We start from the raw sequence: 15891 nt of genomic DNA, 5'->3' as shown, positions 1-15891 counted from the left end.
CGCCCATCACTTCATGGGTTCAAACCCAGCAGAGAGTGTTTTTATTTTTTTGCATTTGCTAATTCATTAATGGCATAATGGTAAATAAGTTCATCTTCTTCAGATCAATTCTAGGGTCATGAAGATTGCAGATTTTTGTGATTTTTAGTTCAAAATCGTGAAAGCAAGGTGATAAACCAAGTTGTTTCACTTGACTTGATCTCAATTTGTCAATTTTCTATCGATTTGAGGCTGGGTGATCGAATTAGTGGTTTTCTGGGAAAAAAAAATTGGACTTTCATGTAAAACAGAGTAAAACAGAGAACAAATTGTCTAACCAGAATCCAATAAAATAGAAGTTAAATTGTCCAACAAAAAACAATAGCAAATTGTCTACCAAAAAACAAATGACGCATTGTCTAACCAACAGGACATGTTTTGCAATTGTGACCAACTTGATTACAAATCGAACATTTGTGCTCTTTTCTTGGTCGTTTCTTATTTTCACCTTTCTCAAACCAAGACTTCATTCTTGAATTTTTGGGTCTCCCTGGTGGTTGGCGAACCTCGGGAGGCAAACAAATTTTTCCTGCGACATTATCAGGGACTGGTGTATCAGCATATCTCGGCATTACTGCCACAGAGTAAGCGTTGTACAGATAGTTTGTAAGATAGTATGGAAGACACAATGAAATGGTTGATAACTTTGTCGCTTCAGCTGCTGCAATTGCGTGAACACAAGGTAGTTTTTCTAAGTCAAATCTGCGACATGAACAACTTCTCTCAGTCAAATTCACTATGTGGGTAGATGAGACACTTGACACCTGATATTGATGAATATCTATCTGTTGCACGCACAGCGTTTTAGCATAAGGTACACGGCCCTACAAAAGTATGTCTCAAATGTTAGTATTGTGTTCACCAAATATTCATGTGTAATAGAAAATCAGGTTTACCTCTAAAAGCTTCTCTACTCCACGAGTTAGAGTTGTTTTCATTGAATTTGCATCAATCTTACGTGACGAAAACCAGCGCATCATCATTTGCCTAATTGCTTCTATAAGTCTTACAACCGGCAAACTCCTTTCATCTGAAAGCACTTTGTTGATAGATTCAGCTATGTTGGTCGTAGTCAAGTTGTATGATATCTTGCATATTTGCATTGTTTTATCCATTCATCCATGAGCATTTTCATCATGTAGATTAGGATTTAGCCATGTCTAGGTTGCATTTTGCATTCATTGTCCTTATTAGGTGTTGGAGTGCCACATGGAGTTCTTGGGGACATTTGGATGCATTTGGAGCTTAAAGGACGTGAAATAGGTGATCATTTGACGAGCAGAGCATGGGAGCGAGGTTCCGCAGCGACGTCATGAGGTCGCTCCAAAGAACCCCCCAGAGCGACTTGCCCAGAGCGACGCCCCGAGGTCGCTCGCATCTCACACCCCTCTCGGAGCGACCTCCCAAAGCGACACCCCGAGGTCGCTCGCGTCTCTATGGCGAGACGACACGAAGCGAAGCCTGGAGCGACCTCTCAGAGCGACCCACTGAGGTCGCTCCCGAAGGCCGGAGCGACTTGTCGGAGCGACATGCCGAGGTCGCTCCGCGTCTATTATCTGCTCGATTTCTATTTTACTTAAGGGCCTTTTGGTCATTTCATTATGCACGTTTTACATTTCTAAAACCTATGTTTTAAACATCTTTTGTAGCCACCAGGGCAGATTATCTTTTGATCTATTGAGAAATACACAAAAACTCTCTGGAGAAGTTCATCTCTTGGATTTTGATTGTTATGTTCTTGTGTTCTTGTTGATTTCTTATCTATTTCTCTACATGATTAACCTGAAATCCAATATGGGTTTAAGAGGAATCATGGAGATTAGTGAGTAATCACCTTTTGAATTCATGGGTTAGGGAGATTAAGGGTGATTAGGTTAGAGCTAGGATGTTTTAGTGTAGATCATTCATATTTCCTTGCTAGTAGAGTAATCATAATGCATCTTCTGAGTTGGCCACTCAGTTGTTGATCCTTAGGCATTTTTCACCCGAAAGGTGTTCGATGAAATGCCCGAGACAACTCTCCTAGGCTTTTAGTATACTTTGCCAAAGACATTTGTTGTTAAAGGTGCTAAGATAGCTAATAGACTTGTTAGTAATGATTGCTTTCATATTATTCAACCAAAGACATTTGATGTTTGAGATATGTTAGCAAATGAGCATTCATCTAGACATAGAGCTTGCTTAGAATTGTGTCTAGGCTTAAGGTTGATAGTTTGATTGATCATTTGCCATCCTTAGTTTGATACTTGATCACCCAAGGTCTAATCCCTATGCCCATGAGTTCTCTTTTCCCTTAGTCAAGAAAGTATCATTCTATTATTGCTTTCTAGTATTAGTAGTAGTTTAAAACTCATCTAAATCATTGGTTGCACTTAGATTAAGTGAGTACTTGCATTCTCGGTGCTTTAATATCCCTCAGAACTGGTTCGACAATCTTTTATACTACAACATTTGTCTTAGGAGCCTTGAAAACTCCTAACATCATTGTACCTATCACCAGGGAAATGAGCTCTCGCCCACTTGCGTACATCTGCTTTCTGTAAATAATCATGTAATGCCGGGTGCAGTTCTTTGATCTCATCGAATATGGTCTCAAAATCTGAAGGCCTGTATGAATTAGCTGCCTTTTTAACCAAGCCAAACAACTCGCAGCCTCTAAACTTTAACAAGACATTCTTATACAAGTGATAAGTGCAAACTCCTCGGCTGGCAGTTGGATATACATGGGCTATTGCTTTTCCAATTGATTTGTGCCTATCAGAAATAATAGCAAGCCTTTCGTCATCTGGAATCACACAGCTGAGTTGTCTGAAAAACCACTTCCATGATTCATCATTTTCAGTATCGACTATCGCAAATGCTACTGGAAATATTTGGAAGTTGCCATCCTGTGCTGATGCAATTAGTAGAGTCCCTTTGTACTTTCCTTGCAAGAATGTGCCATCGACCACAACAACCTTCCTCATGAATGGAAATCCCTTGATGCTAGCACCAAATGCGATGAAAAGATACTTAAATCTGTCACTAGAATCTACTACAAGGCGAGTGAATGTCCCTGGATTTGCTTCTCTAATCAGATGCAATTAGACTGGTAATTCCTGGTAGCCACTCTCAGCAGATCCCCTAACCAATTCTCTTGCACATATCAGTGTCCGATGAGCTTTCCAGTAGTCCATCTATCATTTAAAATAGTAAGAAACAGTTAGAAATAAATCAAATTTTGAGTAAACAAGTAAATGAAATAAACCTTTATTCCAAAGCACATGTTAAGGGACTGCTTCACATGACTTGGCAAAATGGTTGACTCCACTCCACCAATGAAATCAGTGTATAAAGATCCGAGAATATCTGGTGTTGCTTGTCTGCAACGAGCTGATCTCTCTGTAACTGAACAAGTATGATCTGAAACATAGACACGTACAGTAAAGCGAGGAGTATCACTTGTCGGTGATGCTCGTAGCCTCCAACTACAGCCTTCAACCCAACATTTTACGACTAACAGATTCGGTGTTGAGTACTCGACATCGTAATCAAACTGTTGCACTATCGTCAACATCTTAAGTCGTGTTTGTAAAGCAGACTTGGACTCAAAACTTTGGCCAACAGAAATATTTAGTGAATTCAGTTGTTGCTGCCTAACATGTGGAGCCACTGCCTTAGCCTTTTTCGATTTGCTTCCCACCCCCATCTTTGGCGTACACACTTTCCTCATATTTGTATCTACTTCTGGAATTAATCCGTAGGCTATAAAGTCTTCATCATCTGATGTCGCACCATCTGAATCATCGCAATAGTCAAACCGTTCTCCGTCAGTGTCTGAGTCTTCATCATGATTACAATCATACTGGTTAATATGTTTCATCGTCTTCATGTTGTCTTTAAAAGTGACCTCTATGCATAGACGAACTTTGTCAGATTGTAGGAGACGGAAGAAACCTTGCAACTGTCGAAAATTCCCAATTTTAACTGGGGGTGTGTCACGAGTTAGCTTCATCAAGCTTTTCCTGCCAAGCATGTAACTCAATTCGATATTAACATGTCTCTTATCTAATCTGTAGTCCTCATAAACCATGTTAATCATATCTTCAAAGCTTGTCTTGTCACTGACTGGAATTACTTTGCTTCCTCTTCTGTTATCAACGTGAAACATCCACTTATCCTTCTCGAATAACCACTGCCCACAAACGGCTATAACCCCCTCCATCAGTTTCTCTTGAGATTAGCGTGAAATAGCCACTTGTCCAAAAAATGATCGTGACTTGGAGAAGAAGAAGTTTTACGGCTAAATCTAGGTTTTAATAACTGGTTGAAGGTATGGTCGAAATTTTGGTTTAATTAGAGCAAACCGGAATTTTTTTCTTCTAATTAGTTAACCAATTAAGTTGTTAACCGGTTCTGGATGAAAAAGTCTGCCATCCCTTGAAAGTCTGCGGTAACTAGAATAAAGCATGCCGTAAGTATGCCGTAACTAGAAGCATACTTATTCTGAAAGTTTGTTGTTTGTAAACGTAGAAAGTATAAGTCTGCTATAACATGAAAAGAAAATCTGCTAAATTATAAAAAAGTCTACGAGATAAATCTGCATGCCAGTATAAAACTTTCGACATATTACAAAACCTGTCGTCATAGGAAAAAAATCTACCACTAAAAGTCTGCCAACGTAAAATAAATCTGCGAGTATAATCAAATCTACCATCATGTGAGGTAGACTTGTTTTTGAAAGTATGTGATGGTATAAGTCTATGATACTAAGTTTTCGGTAAACAATAAATCTGCAACAGTTTATTAAAATTGCCATCAAGTATTGCAGATTTTTTATAGCAGACTTATGTTACTGTTTCGTTAAGAAAAAAAAATTGATGACGTGCAATAATTTTTTTTTCTGTAATTTGTTTTTTTGTTAACAAAGAAAATAAGGGCATTGTAGGCATAAAAAATATTTTAGTAATTAAAAAAAGTTATAAATTACTCTAGTAATAATAACATAATTTGGAGTTATTTTAGTAATCTTCCCAATAATAATTTTACTACTGTATTTTTCAAGGCTTGGAAAAAAAAAAGGAAGAAAACGAATTGTAAAACTGTGAAAAAAAAACATATTAAATATTTAATAATTTCAGATGGGGAATAAAGGCTCACCCACAGAAGAATGGGATATGTCTTTATTCTTTGCTTCGGAACATTCAAACCATTAAATAGCAATACTCTCTCTCTCTCTCTCTCCTCTCTCTCTCTCTCTCTCTCTCTCTCTCTCTCTCTCTCTCTCTCTCTCTCTCTCTCTCTCTCATTTTTTTATATATGATACTTTAGGATTATGCACATAGATTAAAAAAACATTTAATTTCTAAACAAAAAAATTATTAATTATTTACCTAACACATATTAACCAATAATTAAATAGAAACTATAATATCATTGGTCATCTAACATTAATTAGTAATAAATTTTACATAAAAAATTGAAAACTTCAAATAATTTGGAACAAAAAAATTCTTCTAAAACGTCATATATAAAAAAACCGGAGGAAGTAGTTTTCTGTGGAGTTGTCATTATGTTGAATCATGAGAAGTTAGTCAAAACGTAGATATCAAAATTAATAACGTTGGTGACAATAACATATGGATCCTGTAGCATATAAAGAAAAAGAATGCAACGTTTCAAAATGAAAAGTCTTAACGCGACATATGTAAATATGGATGACTAATACTAAGGTGTTTATTTTGTTTTTTTTTTTGTCGACGCCCATCTTCTAAGATCAAGTGGTAGACGGTCTTGAGACGCTCTGTCCGGCGTTTATTTTTATTTTATTTTGTTTATTTTGTTATAATGACCAAAAAACGTTTATGAGTAAATGGCAATACTCCATCCGTTCCTAAAATATAGACCTTTTAGTATTTTCACACATATTAAGAAAACACATTAAACTACTATAATAAATGTATCATTTTCTGTAATTTTTAATTTTCAATAACTTTTAACCAATATTATAAAAATTGACTATAAACAAATAAAAAAATCTATTAAAATATAGATTCGACAAGTCTTTATTAATTTGAATGAAATTTTAAAAAGAAACGATTCCGCGCTTTGAAAGCGCGGATCACAATCTAGTATATATATATAATGTGAATGTAAATTTAAAAAAATGAAAGCTACTTTTTATTATACATAAATTTAAATGAAACTAATAGGTTTTCTGTTATTATGATTTAAAATGAACAAAAATAAATAAAAAGGATATTATGCTAATAATGTTATTGAAACTGATTATTTTTTTCTTTAAATAGAGGGCAAATCTCCAAAATAACACTTTTCTAAGTTTATATCACGAAAATAGCACTCAAAAACTAAAATGACCAAAATAACATTTTATCTTTTGAAAAATTTAGATTTTTTTATTTTTCAAAATTTGAAATCTTATCCCCAAAACCTTACTTCTCAACTCTAAACCCTAAAACCTAAACTCTAAACCCTAAACCCTAAATTCTAAACCCTAAACCCCACCCCTTGAGTGCTACTTTTGTGACTTTTGGCCTTGAGTGCTAGTTCGGGAACAAAAACTTGATTTAGTGCTATTTTGGTCTTTTTCTCTTAAAAATAAAAGTGAATAAAAATATTGTTAATTTAACATTTTTTTTTTTCAAATAAGGCTCCCAGAACTTCAAAGACCGGCTCTGATTATGGCGTCAGACGAATCTGTTAGGCACGTAAAGGGAAGCGAGGCTCACTCCTATTGCTGGAATGCTGGTCTTATAATAGTGTTGACTATCTGCATTGTAATTTGTTCCCAGTCGTAAAGCTCAGAAGAAAATTTGGAAATGGACTATTTGTTAGTATGTTTGATTCTGTTTCTCTTGGAAGATTGGTTTATAACTTGGTCCAGACATCCGAATTAAAGGAAAAGAAAAAACATTTTGTAAACACGAACCGACGCAACAAAGAATGTGGGCTATAATAGATTAGCCCATTATAATTTTCTTTAACGGAAGCGTCTCCCTCCATCGCCAAACCCTAATTTTTCGTTACGTCGTGGCCGCCGTGCAAGGACCGGGTTAACCTCAACCCGACCCGAATAAATAAAATATGGGCTTTACTGGGACGGCCCATCAAAGTGATGATAAACATTGGTTTACTTAACGAAGCTAATCTCCTCTCTCAAAACCCTAATTTTGTTTGTCTTGTATAAATCCCAGCGCTTCGTCGTTCTCCGACAGTAAACCAGTAGTGTCGAGGGCTTCTTATCTCTCTGGGTTCTATTCTACGGATAACATTTAATTTTCGAATCTGTAGCATCAGTAATTTTATTTTGATTCGTTTGGTTGGTTTGGTATTTGATAATTTTTCTGCACTATGTTTGGAAGGCTATGTCAAATTAAATGGCATAGTCATCGAGCAACAGTGCATAAACTGACAGCTGTTAAATCAGCAAGCGGCCAGACAACCGTTGGGGTAGATCCACAGGTGAAACAGATGTTTCTCTGTTTTCAGCTACTAAATCTATTCTACACTTTGCTCTTTTTGTTAATTGAATATGGAGTTATGAGTTTTGCACCTTATAACGAAGGTCATGCCTCGTTCTGGTGGCATGGCCATTTTTCGAGGATGCGTAAAGGAATTGCTGTTAAGTCAGTAAGCGGCCAGACAACCGTTGGGATAGATCCACAGGTGTGATGCGGTTTTTCTCTCCGCTCTCAGCTACTAAATCTATCCCACAATTCGATCTTTGTAAACAAAGTTTTTTTGGAGATGTGTTGTTATGTTTGCATGAAGTTTGTTCTTATATGTTGTCCGAGATATTTTGCCAGTTGGGCATGTAACGTTGCAGACAAGCACGGTTGGGATGATGGAGAGTAAAGGACATTCAGATCTGCAAAGCTTATGGTCCCGTAACTTTGAAAATGGATAGGGTGTTTGAGTTTGTTGTCCTGAATGTCTTTCTCTTCATCAAAACGGCCTCTAGTATATTCCCAGCCTCTAGTGTTTGAATATATGGAGTTTGTGTGTGTGTTCTGGATTTGTTATGGAGACGCAGTGTTAAGATCACACATTGACTTTTTAACATTGAGTTAGGACACAATGTTTGTTTTATCAGAGGGAATCAATGCGGACTTTAGTTCCATGTATTTGTTAGGCTGAGACTAACTACTTTGAAGTCAAGTTTTTAAGGGAGGGAAGTGTGGGTGTCCTCCTCTTGACTCCATACTTGTCGCTTTCAGCAAGGCTGGATAAAATGGATGTTTGGTTTCCCTGATAACGCTGTGTATGGTGTTCTGCTCCTTTGTTATTTGAACTGAACAACAGGACTAAATATAAATTGTTATCTCGATCCTTCCTTTTTTGGTGTTATTGGTTTTATTTCGATTCCGCAGCTAGAGCCTTGGTATTAGAGAATGTAAATTGCGATTTATTTCTAAACACCCTTTTCTGGAATCTAATCAAATTGGGATTGATCAGTACTGTAGACGTAAGTGGAAAACCGTAACCAGACGCTTCCAAAGGTTTAGTCGCACTTTCCTATGGAGAGGTGAATATTTTTATGATGAGGCTAAAGCGCTAGGTGGAGCGTGATTGGGATGATGGGTTCAAGCGGCTACAGCCAACATCAAACATGGGAGTGTTTACAGCCGAGATGAGTAGTGACTATTTTTTCAGCTTCTGGGGAATGGCTGAGGCGCGGAATGCTTCCTCAGCTCTTGTGCTCTTGTCTTTGGCTAAAGCTTCAAGACAGAATTTGCTCTATTGGTATGATGTTGGAGTTTGTAGCATTTGTTAGGATGAGAATGAAACACCCGGACAAGATAAAAGGGGTATTTGAAGTTTGGAACCGTATCCAACCATATTCTGATATGTGCCGTTGTATCTTAAAAAGTAGCTGCAGGGAGCTTTGCGATGCTGATCATTTGTTTCGTGATGCATCCTTGTCTTAAACCATAGATGGCTCAAATTCCCCATCAGTTCTGACTTGAGCAAGAGAGTCTTGTAGAGAATACGCTCGAATTTGCTAATTTGTTTTGTTAGGATGAGGATGAAGTATCCGGCAGGCATTGAATGGTGTATCTCGTCATCTTCAAGCTTCTTCTTGGATCCGCGGCTTTCGTAGAATCCATTCAATCTATCGATTTTTCGTCTCAATCAGATGGCTTCTCTGGTTCCTCACGCTTTTGCTTTCTTGTTTTTCTGGTTTACTCTTTTTTTAAGTAGTAATGACTCGAGATTATAAATTGAATCCGAGATTGCGAGTTTTACAACTGTCATGTGCTGATGATGTTGTTTAATTTTGTGATTAGGGGTTCGTTAGATTTTACTTAGGATTATTATATCATTTTCTTACAAGTACAAACTCTGTCTTGTGATCTCAATGATTCAGCTTCACATGTCCTCTTAAAAGAGTTACAAGTTGGGTAATAATTGCCATGTACAGCTTAGTCATTTCCCTTAGTTGTGTCATTCTGTGGAACAGCTTTAGTCTTTATCTTTGCATTGAGTGATTGTTTCTTTCCTAGAGCAAGGCCCATTTCCTGGAGACTCTGAGAACAAGTCAGGCTTGCCAAATCCTAACGCGTCGCCCTTCAAAAGTTTCAGTGAAATAAAAGCAGGTTTATCCATGGCACTTTTGTCACCGTTACAGATTCCAAAGGCAACGTCACAATGCAAAGCTACGTCTGGTAGTTTGCCTGATCTTAAAGGTGGACGGAAGATGACGAGTTACACTGCCGATGCAACCGCTGAGAACATTGGGAGAAGAGTTAAGGCTATGGGTTTGGAATCTGTGGTGGTTAAATGGGTTTACGCATTTCAAGAAGAAGAGAAACGCCATTGTTGCCTTCGGAAGCGGTTACTCCAATTCCAGCAATGATCAGAATCCTATAGTGTACATCGAGGACACTACTAGGAAGGCTCATAAATAATGGTTGCAGATTGCCAAGGAAACGTAGGGTCATGTGATAAAAAGAAAGAAAAGAAATCGTGTTTGCAGATTTTCTTTTGTTATTCTGTAGAAACCGAGTTGTCTCTTTGTTTGGTTATGTTTACTTCAAGACCTGATGAAATTATTGGACCAAAGGGATTGTTTTAAAATTTGCTACGGATTACAATCTGACAATCCCAATACAGAGTCAGCAACAGCCGCTTTTGCCTGATCCTAGCCATTTTAAAGTGAACCCATTTGGTCTGTTGAGCTCATCAATACATGGTTTTGCTGAATCATATGGCAACCCATTGGCTCTATATGCATTGGAATCAGATCCACCTTTACTACTCAAGCTGTCTACTATAATATTTTGATATATATTATATGCATCAAGTTATACATTTGGAGCAAAGTTTTTAACTTCACGATCTTCATCTTGACGTCAGTTCTGTGCCGGCCCTTGCCACAAGCAGAAGAAGCATGGGCTTCTAGCCGACACGATAATAAGTATTTTCGAGGCCACATATTTATAAAAAGTGACTTTAGCCTAGTGGTTCTAAGAGAAATTACCAGTGCTGGAGTTGCTGGGTTCAATTACCCCTGACAGCCTTTTGTTTTATTTTGGCTCCAAATATGAAATGGGACACGTGTTACTCCCATAACGCATGACTTGATGACGTGGCATCACAGGAGGGAGGCGAACATATTTATATATATAGATAATTTTTTCAAATTGCCTTTGTCGATCGTTCAGTATTAGTCCACCTGCTAATGTAAATATTAATTTTTACTTATGGGCTGCAGCATCCGAGACCGAAGACCGTTATACGGTGAGCCACATGGTGACGCTCTGGCAGCGTCCATGCTCACTTCGGTCTCTAGTTTGGACCACCTCGGTGGGATCAGGATACTCAGTTAGTAAAAAAAATTGAACATAACACAAACTAGAACACCTACCAAACGGATTAACACGACCGCAAGAAAAATTAAACCTAAGATAAAAGATTTGGTGACTAAAATAAAAACCTTATGCTAGAACCGTTGTTGCAGCACTGAATCAGATCCATCACAATTGGCCAATGCACGATCTAATAAACTGAAATAGACTCAAGCAAGGTTCAATGGGGTGAAGGAGTCCTGATTATGAAGTTTTGGACTTAATTATCATTTTGTGTATATGAAGTCTTAAAATAGTTAATTTAAGTTGTAATAGATAAACTCTTAACAATGATGATACATTTAATAGATCAACATTTGTATTCATCATTTTACAATCGATAAATATTGTAGTGTTACAAAATGTTAAACCATTTAATGAACAAACATTAGTATAAAGAACTCACTCCGCGCATGCACACAAATTATCATCTAGTATAATATTATAAAATAGCTTTTAGTGTGAAGTTTGGTGTTGTGATTGAAGAAGAAAAAAATTAAGTGCTAGAACTACACTAAAATAGTATAATCTAATTTATTAAAATAAAGTTTTATTTTTTATCTACTGTTTAAAAGTTGTCAATTAAATTTGGACCTATCATCTCTTTTAGTAAAACAGAAATATTCGGTTGTACCTAACACAAATATCTATTTGTGTGTGATATATATTTTAATATATAAATTATAATCTACCTAATGAAACCTAACTAAATAATATTTTTTTATTTTTCTCCTATACACGTTTGGTTTGAAAAAATGGGTATTGGTTTGGAAAATGACATACATTCATATCACTTCAAATATTAATTTAGTTTTTTACTTTCATAATGTGTTGCAAATAAAAATAAAATTTCACAAAAAATACATGTACATTTTATTTAAATATTTTATAAATATCAACTATATTTCATATTACTTAGGAATTTCTAATACAATTGAAAAAATTACTTCAAATTTTCTAAACAATTTATATAAATTATATGTTTTCATAGCATATTAAAAAAATCAACCAAATTATAAACAATTATCCAAAAATTGTAACACCTCAAATATTTTATACAAGATTATGATAAAAAAGCTAACATTAAATATATTTTCTTTTACTGACAATTTAAGTTTATGAATAAAATCTCGTCCGTTTGGACGGATCCGAATCTAGTTTTGACACTATAATAGTGTTATGGGTTCGAGATGCCCTAAACTGAATTCACTTAGAGTATTATGAGGTCCGTAGAACACAATTGAGTTTTTAACCTTAACTTAATCATAAAAGTCTGTTAACAAAAAAATATATATGTTTTTGTCTGTAATTTTCTTATTTTTCTTTATGTTTAAATAGTTTTAATATTTATTAGAAAAATATAAAATATCAAAAGTCCAAAATCGGGAAGATGTGAATTTATGACATAAGGTCTTAAGTACAAAGAAATCAATAAAATCTCTTTTGGTTAAAAAAAATCTCTTTCTTATGCCCACGGGATTAATTAAAGGTGTCTGAGTTCACGTGTGTGTATATCTAAGATCTTTTTTTTTAATCCTAAAAACAATTAATATAACTTTTATTTCAGAAATTAATATATTTGAGCCAGAGAGCCTCGCCGATGTATAAATAACAAACGCGTAGTCCTCGACTTCTCCGTCTTACGCTGATTTTATTTTATCTCCGCAATTTATCTCAACGTCTGACGTCTAATCATCATGGGTTTGAAGGTACGATCAAATCCATATGGACCTATTTCAATCTTTGTTTCGGTTTATATTCAGATCTAAGTGTTTCGTTTATCATTTCATATATAATTTAGACAAGTTTGTAATCGATCTCACCGGTTAAGTTGTGTTAGGTTTGCATAGGGTAATAAAAGTTCGAGTCTGAGTTAGGTTTATGCCTTGTCGTCTTTTCACTTACTGTTATCTGATTATGGTGTTGTAGGCAATTAAGATTTGTTTCTCATGACTTATCATTTCATATATGTTCAGACAAGTTTGTAATCCATCTCACCTGCGAAGCTTGTGTTAGGTTTGAATAGTGTAATAAAGATTGAATCTGTGTAGGCTGAGGCCTTGTGTTGAGTTTGATTTGATGGTGCTGTAGACATTTAAGATCTGGTTTTGTTGATTTATAAATCTGTAGGAGGACTTTGAGGAGCACGCTGAGAAAGTCAAGAAGCTCACCGCGAGTCCATCGAACGAGGACTTGCTCATCCTCTACGGTCTCTACAAGCAAGCCACCGTTGGGCCAGTGACCACCAGTTAATATTATTACCCTTTTTTTTTTCTCTCTGCACGCCTTAAGAAAGCTTCATTTTAAGATCCTGCGGTTTGCTTCTTGGTTCAACCTCTTCTCTTTTTTTTGATTCAAAGGTCGTCCTGGGATGTTCAGCATGAAGGAAAGAGCCAAGTGGGACGCTTGGAAGGCCGTTGAAGGTAATCCGCTTCATACTGAGTTGCTACTGGTTTGCTTGGAGCTGACTTGTGATTGTTTTGGATGTCAGGGAAATCAACGGACGAAGCCATGAGTGACTACATCACTAAGGTGAAGCAACTCCTTGAAGCAGAGGCTTCCTCCGCTTCAGCTTGATGGTGATCTATTAAGTGCTCTTATTCAGTAATTCTATCTAAGCTTCAAATAAGTTTTAGCATAAGACTTGTTCTTTACTTCTTGTGTGTTTTCTCTATCGTTAAGAATCTTGATGCAAAATTGAAGTGATTGTGCATTTTAGTAACGTATACGCATTATCTCTTTTAATGTCGCTGTTAATCAAACTCCTCGAAATATTTCACACCTCTATAAACAGTTTCAAAACACACGCCCCTAGGTAAGTGATGTCCAGGCGCAACCGCTGCGTGTATGATAATTATGCTTCACGTCATTTTCATGTATTTGTAAATTTGTAATCAATGTTAATGGGCTCTGATTTTGAGCAATTTATGGGCTTTTATCGACCGATGAATATAATGTCAGATTCATATCTTAATATTGCCGGTTAACTTACAAACCAAACGGATTGCACGCTGAACCGAACCGGGGTAGCTATTTTAGTTTGTTCGTCTTCTTCTCCCTCCCTCCCTGCTAAAGAAATTACAGAATGAGAACTCTGGAATTAGCTTTATCGCCACCTCCAGCATCTTTAATTCCTTCTTTCAAACACTCCACCACACAAAGCGTCGGAATCGATGTGAAGACCACCTTCGATGCTCAGCTTCTCCTAAGGAGACCCAAACACCAAAGCCGAGAACCCGTCGTGGTCCTTCAACCCCATATTGCGATAGACAGACCTCAAATTCCAATTCCTCGTTACTCGACTTCCGATATTCTCCGAATCATGGACTCTCTGTCTCTACCTGGTAACGAAGACCTATACTCTTGTCTCGCCAAGGAATCAACCAGCGAATGCGATCAGCGTGGAGCTTACGAACTAACAGTTCATATCATGAAGTCAAGTGTAAGACCAAGAACGACGTTCCTCAACCGTCTTCTCCTGATGCACGTGTCGTGTGGTCGTCTTGATACGGCACGCCAGGTGTTCGATAGAATGCCTCACAGAGATTTTCATTCCTGGGCTATCGTTATCCTCGGCTATATTGAGATGGGTGATTTTGAAGAAGCTGCTTTGCTCTTTGTTTCTATGTTGAAACACCAGAACGGTGCTTCCAAGATCACGCCTTGGATCATGGGCTGCGTTCTAAAAGCGTCTGCTATGATCAGAGATTTGGGTTTAGGGCAACAGGTACATGGCTTGTGTCAGAAGCTAGGGTTTATAGAGGAACAAGACTCATCATGTCTCTCGGGTTCCTTGATACGCTTCTACGGTGAGTTCGGATGCTTGGAAGACGCTAATCTTGTGCTGCACCAGCTCTCCAATGCTGACACCCTTGTTTGGGCAGCCAAGGTTAGTAACGACTACAGAGAAGGGGAATTTCAACAGGTGATCAGCGATTTCATAGAAATGGGTAAGCACGGGGTCCAGAAGAATGCTTTGGTATTCTCTAGCGTTTTGAAAGCAAGCACATGGGTCAGTGACGGTGGGAGAAGCGGTGGAGGAGTGCACGCAGATGCTATAAAGCTCGGGTTTGACTCGGATTGTCTGATCCGATGTCGGTTAATTGAAATGTATGGCAAGTATGGGAAGGTGAAAGATGCAGAGAAGGCGTTCATGAGTAGAGAGGATGAGACGAATGTTAGTTGCTGGAACGCTATGGTTGCGGGTTATATGCAGAATGGGTGTTATATTGAAGCCATTAAGCTTCTCTATCAAATGAAAGCAACTGGTATAACAGTACAGGATAGACTCTTGAATGAAGTCAAGCTCAAGCCCACCTTTAGATAAATAACAAACATTAGTTAAAGAAATTGATGAGCTTGATATGTAAATATACCTTATATATTAATTGAAGAGCATTGCAACATTCTTTTTTAGCCACGTGTCATTTTTAGAATGTTTTTTGGAATTTTTAGAAAAATTAGTTGGTTCATCTAAACGTGTATTATACATTTTACTAGGTGTTTCGCCCGCACGTGCGGGCATAGAGATTTATAACTACTTATTAATACATGTATTACTAATTAAAAAATAATTTAAATTGTTATTTATGTTTTTATTGAAAATTCTTATGTATTAGAAATTTTTAAAATTCTTTTGTGCACTATATTCATTTTTAATAAATAAGATATAAATCTTAGAGATCACTTGATATTCTCTTTCAATTATATAAAAAATAATAATTTTACTTAATATTTAGTTATGTATTTTCTGTTTTTAAACTTTTAACCATTTTATTAAAATATATATTTTTGTATAACAACACAATATTGTTCTAAAAAAGGATAACAACAAATATATATAGGAATTATCTTTTTATTTTAAATATATTTCTAAGTTATGGATAATTTTTATTTTTATTAATTGTAAACACTTATCTAATCAAATAAACACTAAATTCGTTTTTTATTTTATCTAATTTATTTAATTTATTTATTAAGGGTATAAATGATATTAACTGTGCTA

The 15891-nt window shown here is 36.4% G+C and overlaps 2 protein-coding genes, 2 non-coding genes and 1 pseudogene across 4 annotated transcripts; all 5 read left to right on the top strand.

Moving 5' to 3' along the window:
* Positions 1-7382: 7382 nt before the first annotated feature.
* On the top strand, positions 7383-7549 carry LOC125603676. The gene has a single exon (XR_007335628.1). It is a non-coding gene; the product is annotated as a small nucleolar RNA snoR143 (small nucleolar RNA).
* Positions 7550-7578: 29 nt separating this feature from the next.
* LOC111215910 lies at positions 7579-10247 on the top strand (annotated as a pseudogene).
* LOC125575426 lies at positions 7591-7756 on the top strand. The gene has a single exon (XR_007335629.1). It is a non-coding gene; the product is annotated as a small nucleolar RNA snoR143 (small nucleolar RNA).
* Positions 10248-12283: 2036 nt separating the features above from the next.
* LOC106451796 (acyl-CoA-binding protein-like) lies at positions 12284-13631 on the top strand. Its single transcript, XM_013893772.3, has 4 exons — positions 12284-12595; positions 13017-13134; positions 13247-13309; positions 13378-13631. The coding sequence occupies exons 1-4, from the start codon at positions 12584-12586 to the stop codon at positions 13461-13463; spliced, it is 279 nt and encodes a 92-aa protein (XP_013749226.1). The 5' UTR covers positions 12284-12583; the 3' UTR covers positions 13464-13631.
* Positions 13632-13825: 194 nt separating this feature from the next.
* LOC106451795 (pentatricopeptide repeat-containing protein At1g31790-like) lies at positions 13826-15292 on the top strand. Its single transcript, XM_013893771.3, has one exon. The coding sequence runs from the start codon at positions 13972-13974 to the stop codon at positions 15211-15213; it is 1242 nt and encodes a 413-aa protein (XP_013749225.1). The 5' UTR covers positions 13826-13971; the 3' UTR covers positions 15214-15292.
* The last annotated feature ends 599 nt before the right edge of the window (positions 15293-15891 follow it).

The sequence above is a fragment of the Brassica napus genome, unplaced genomic scaffold, assembly GCF_020379485.1.
Source record: "Brassica napus cultivar Da-Ae unplaced genomic scaffold, Da-Ae ScsIHWf_373;HRSCAF=589, whole genome shotgun sequence".
Taxonomy (NCBI): domain Eukaryota; kingdom Viridiplantae; phylum Streptophyta; class Magnoliopsida; order Brassicales; family Brassicaceae; genus Brassica; species Brassica napus.
The sequence above is the reverse complement of the archived record's forward strand: the minus strand, read 5'-3'. Positions and strand labels throughout refer to the sequence as shown.

Coding starts and splice junctions, on each gene's coding strand:
- LOC106451796 (XM_013893772.3), top strand. Junction 13,135..13,246: donor CGTTGGGCCAGTGACCACCA/GTTAATATTATT, acceptor TTTGATTCAAAG/GTCGTCCTGGGATGTTCAGC. Junction 13,310..13,377: donor CGCTTGGAAGGCCGTTGAAG/GTAATCCGCTTC, acceptor TTTGGATGTCAG/GGAAATCAACGGACGAAGCC.
- LOC106451795 (XM_013893771.3), top strand. CDS start 13,972: ATGAGAACTCTGGAATTAGCTTTATCGCCACCTCCAGCATCTTTAATT.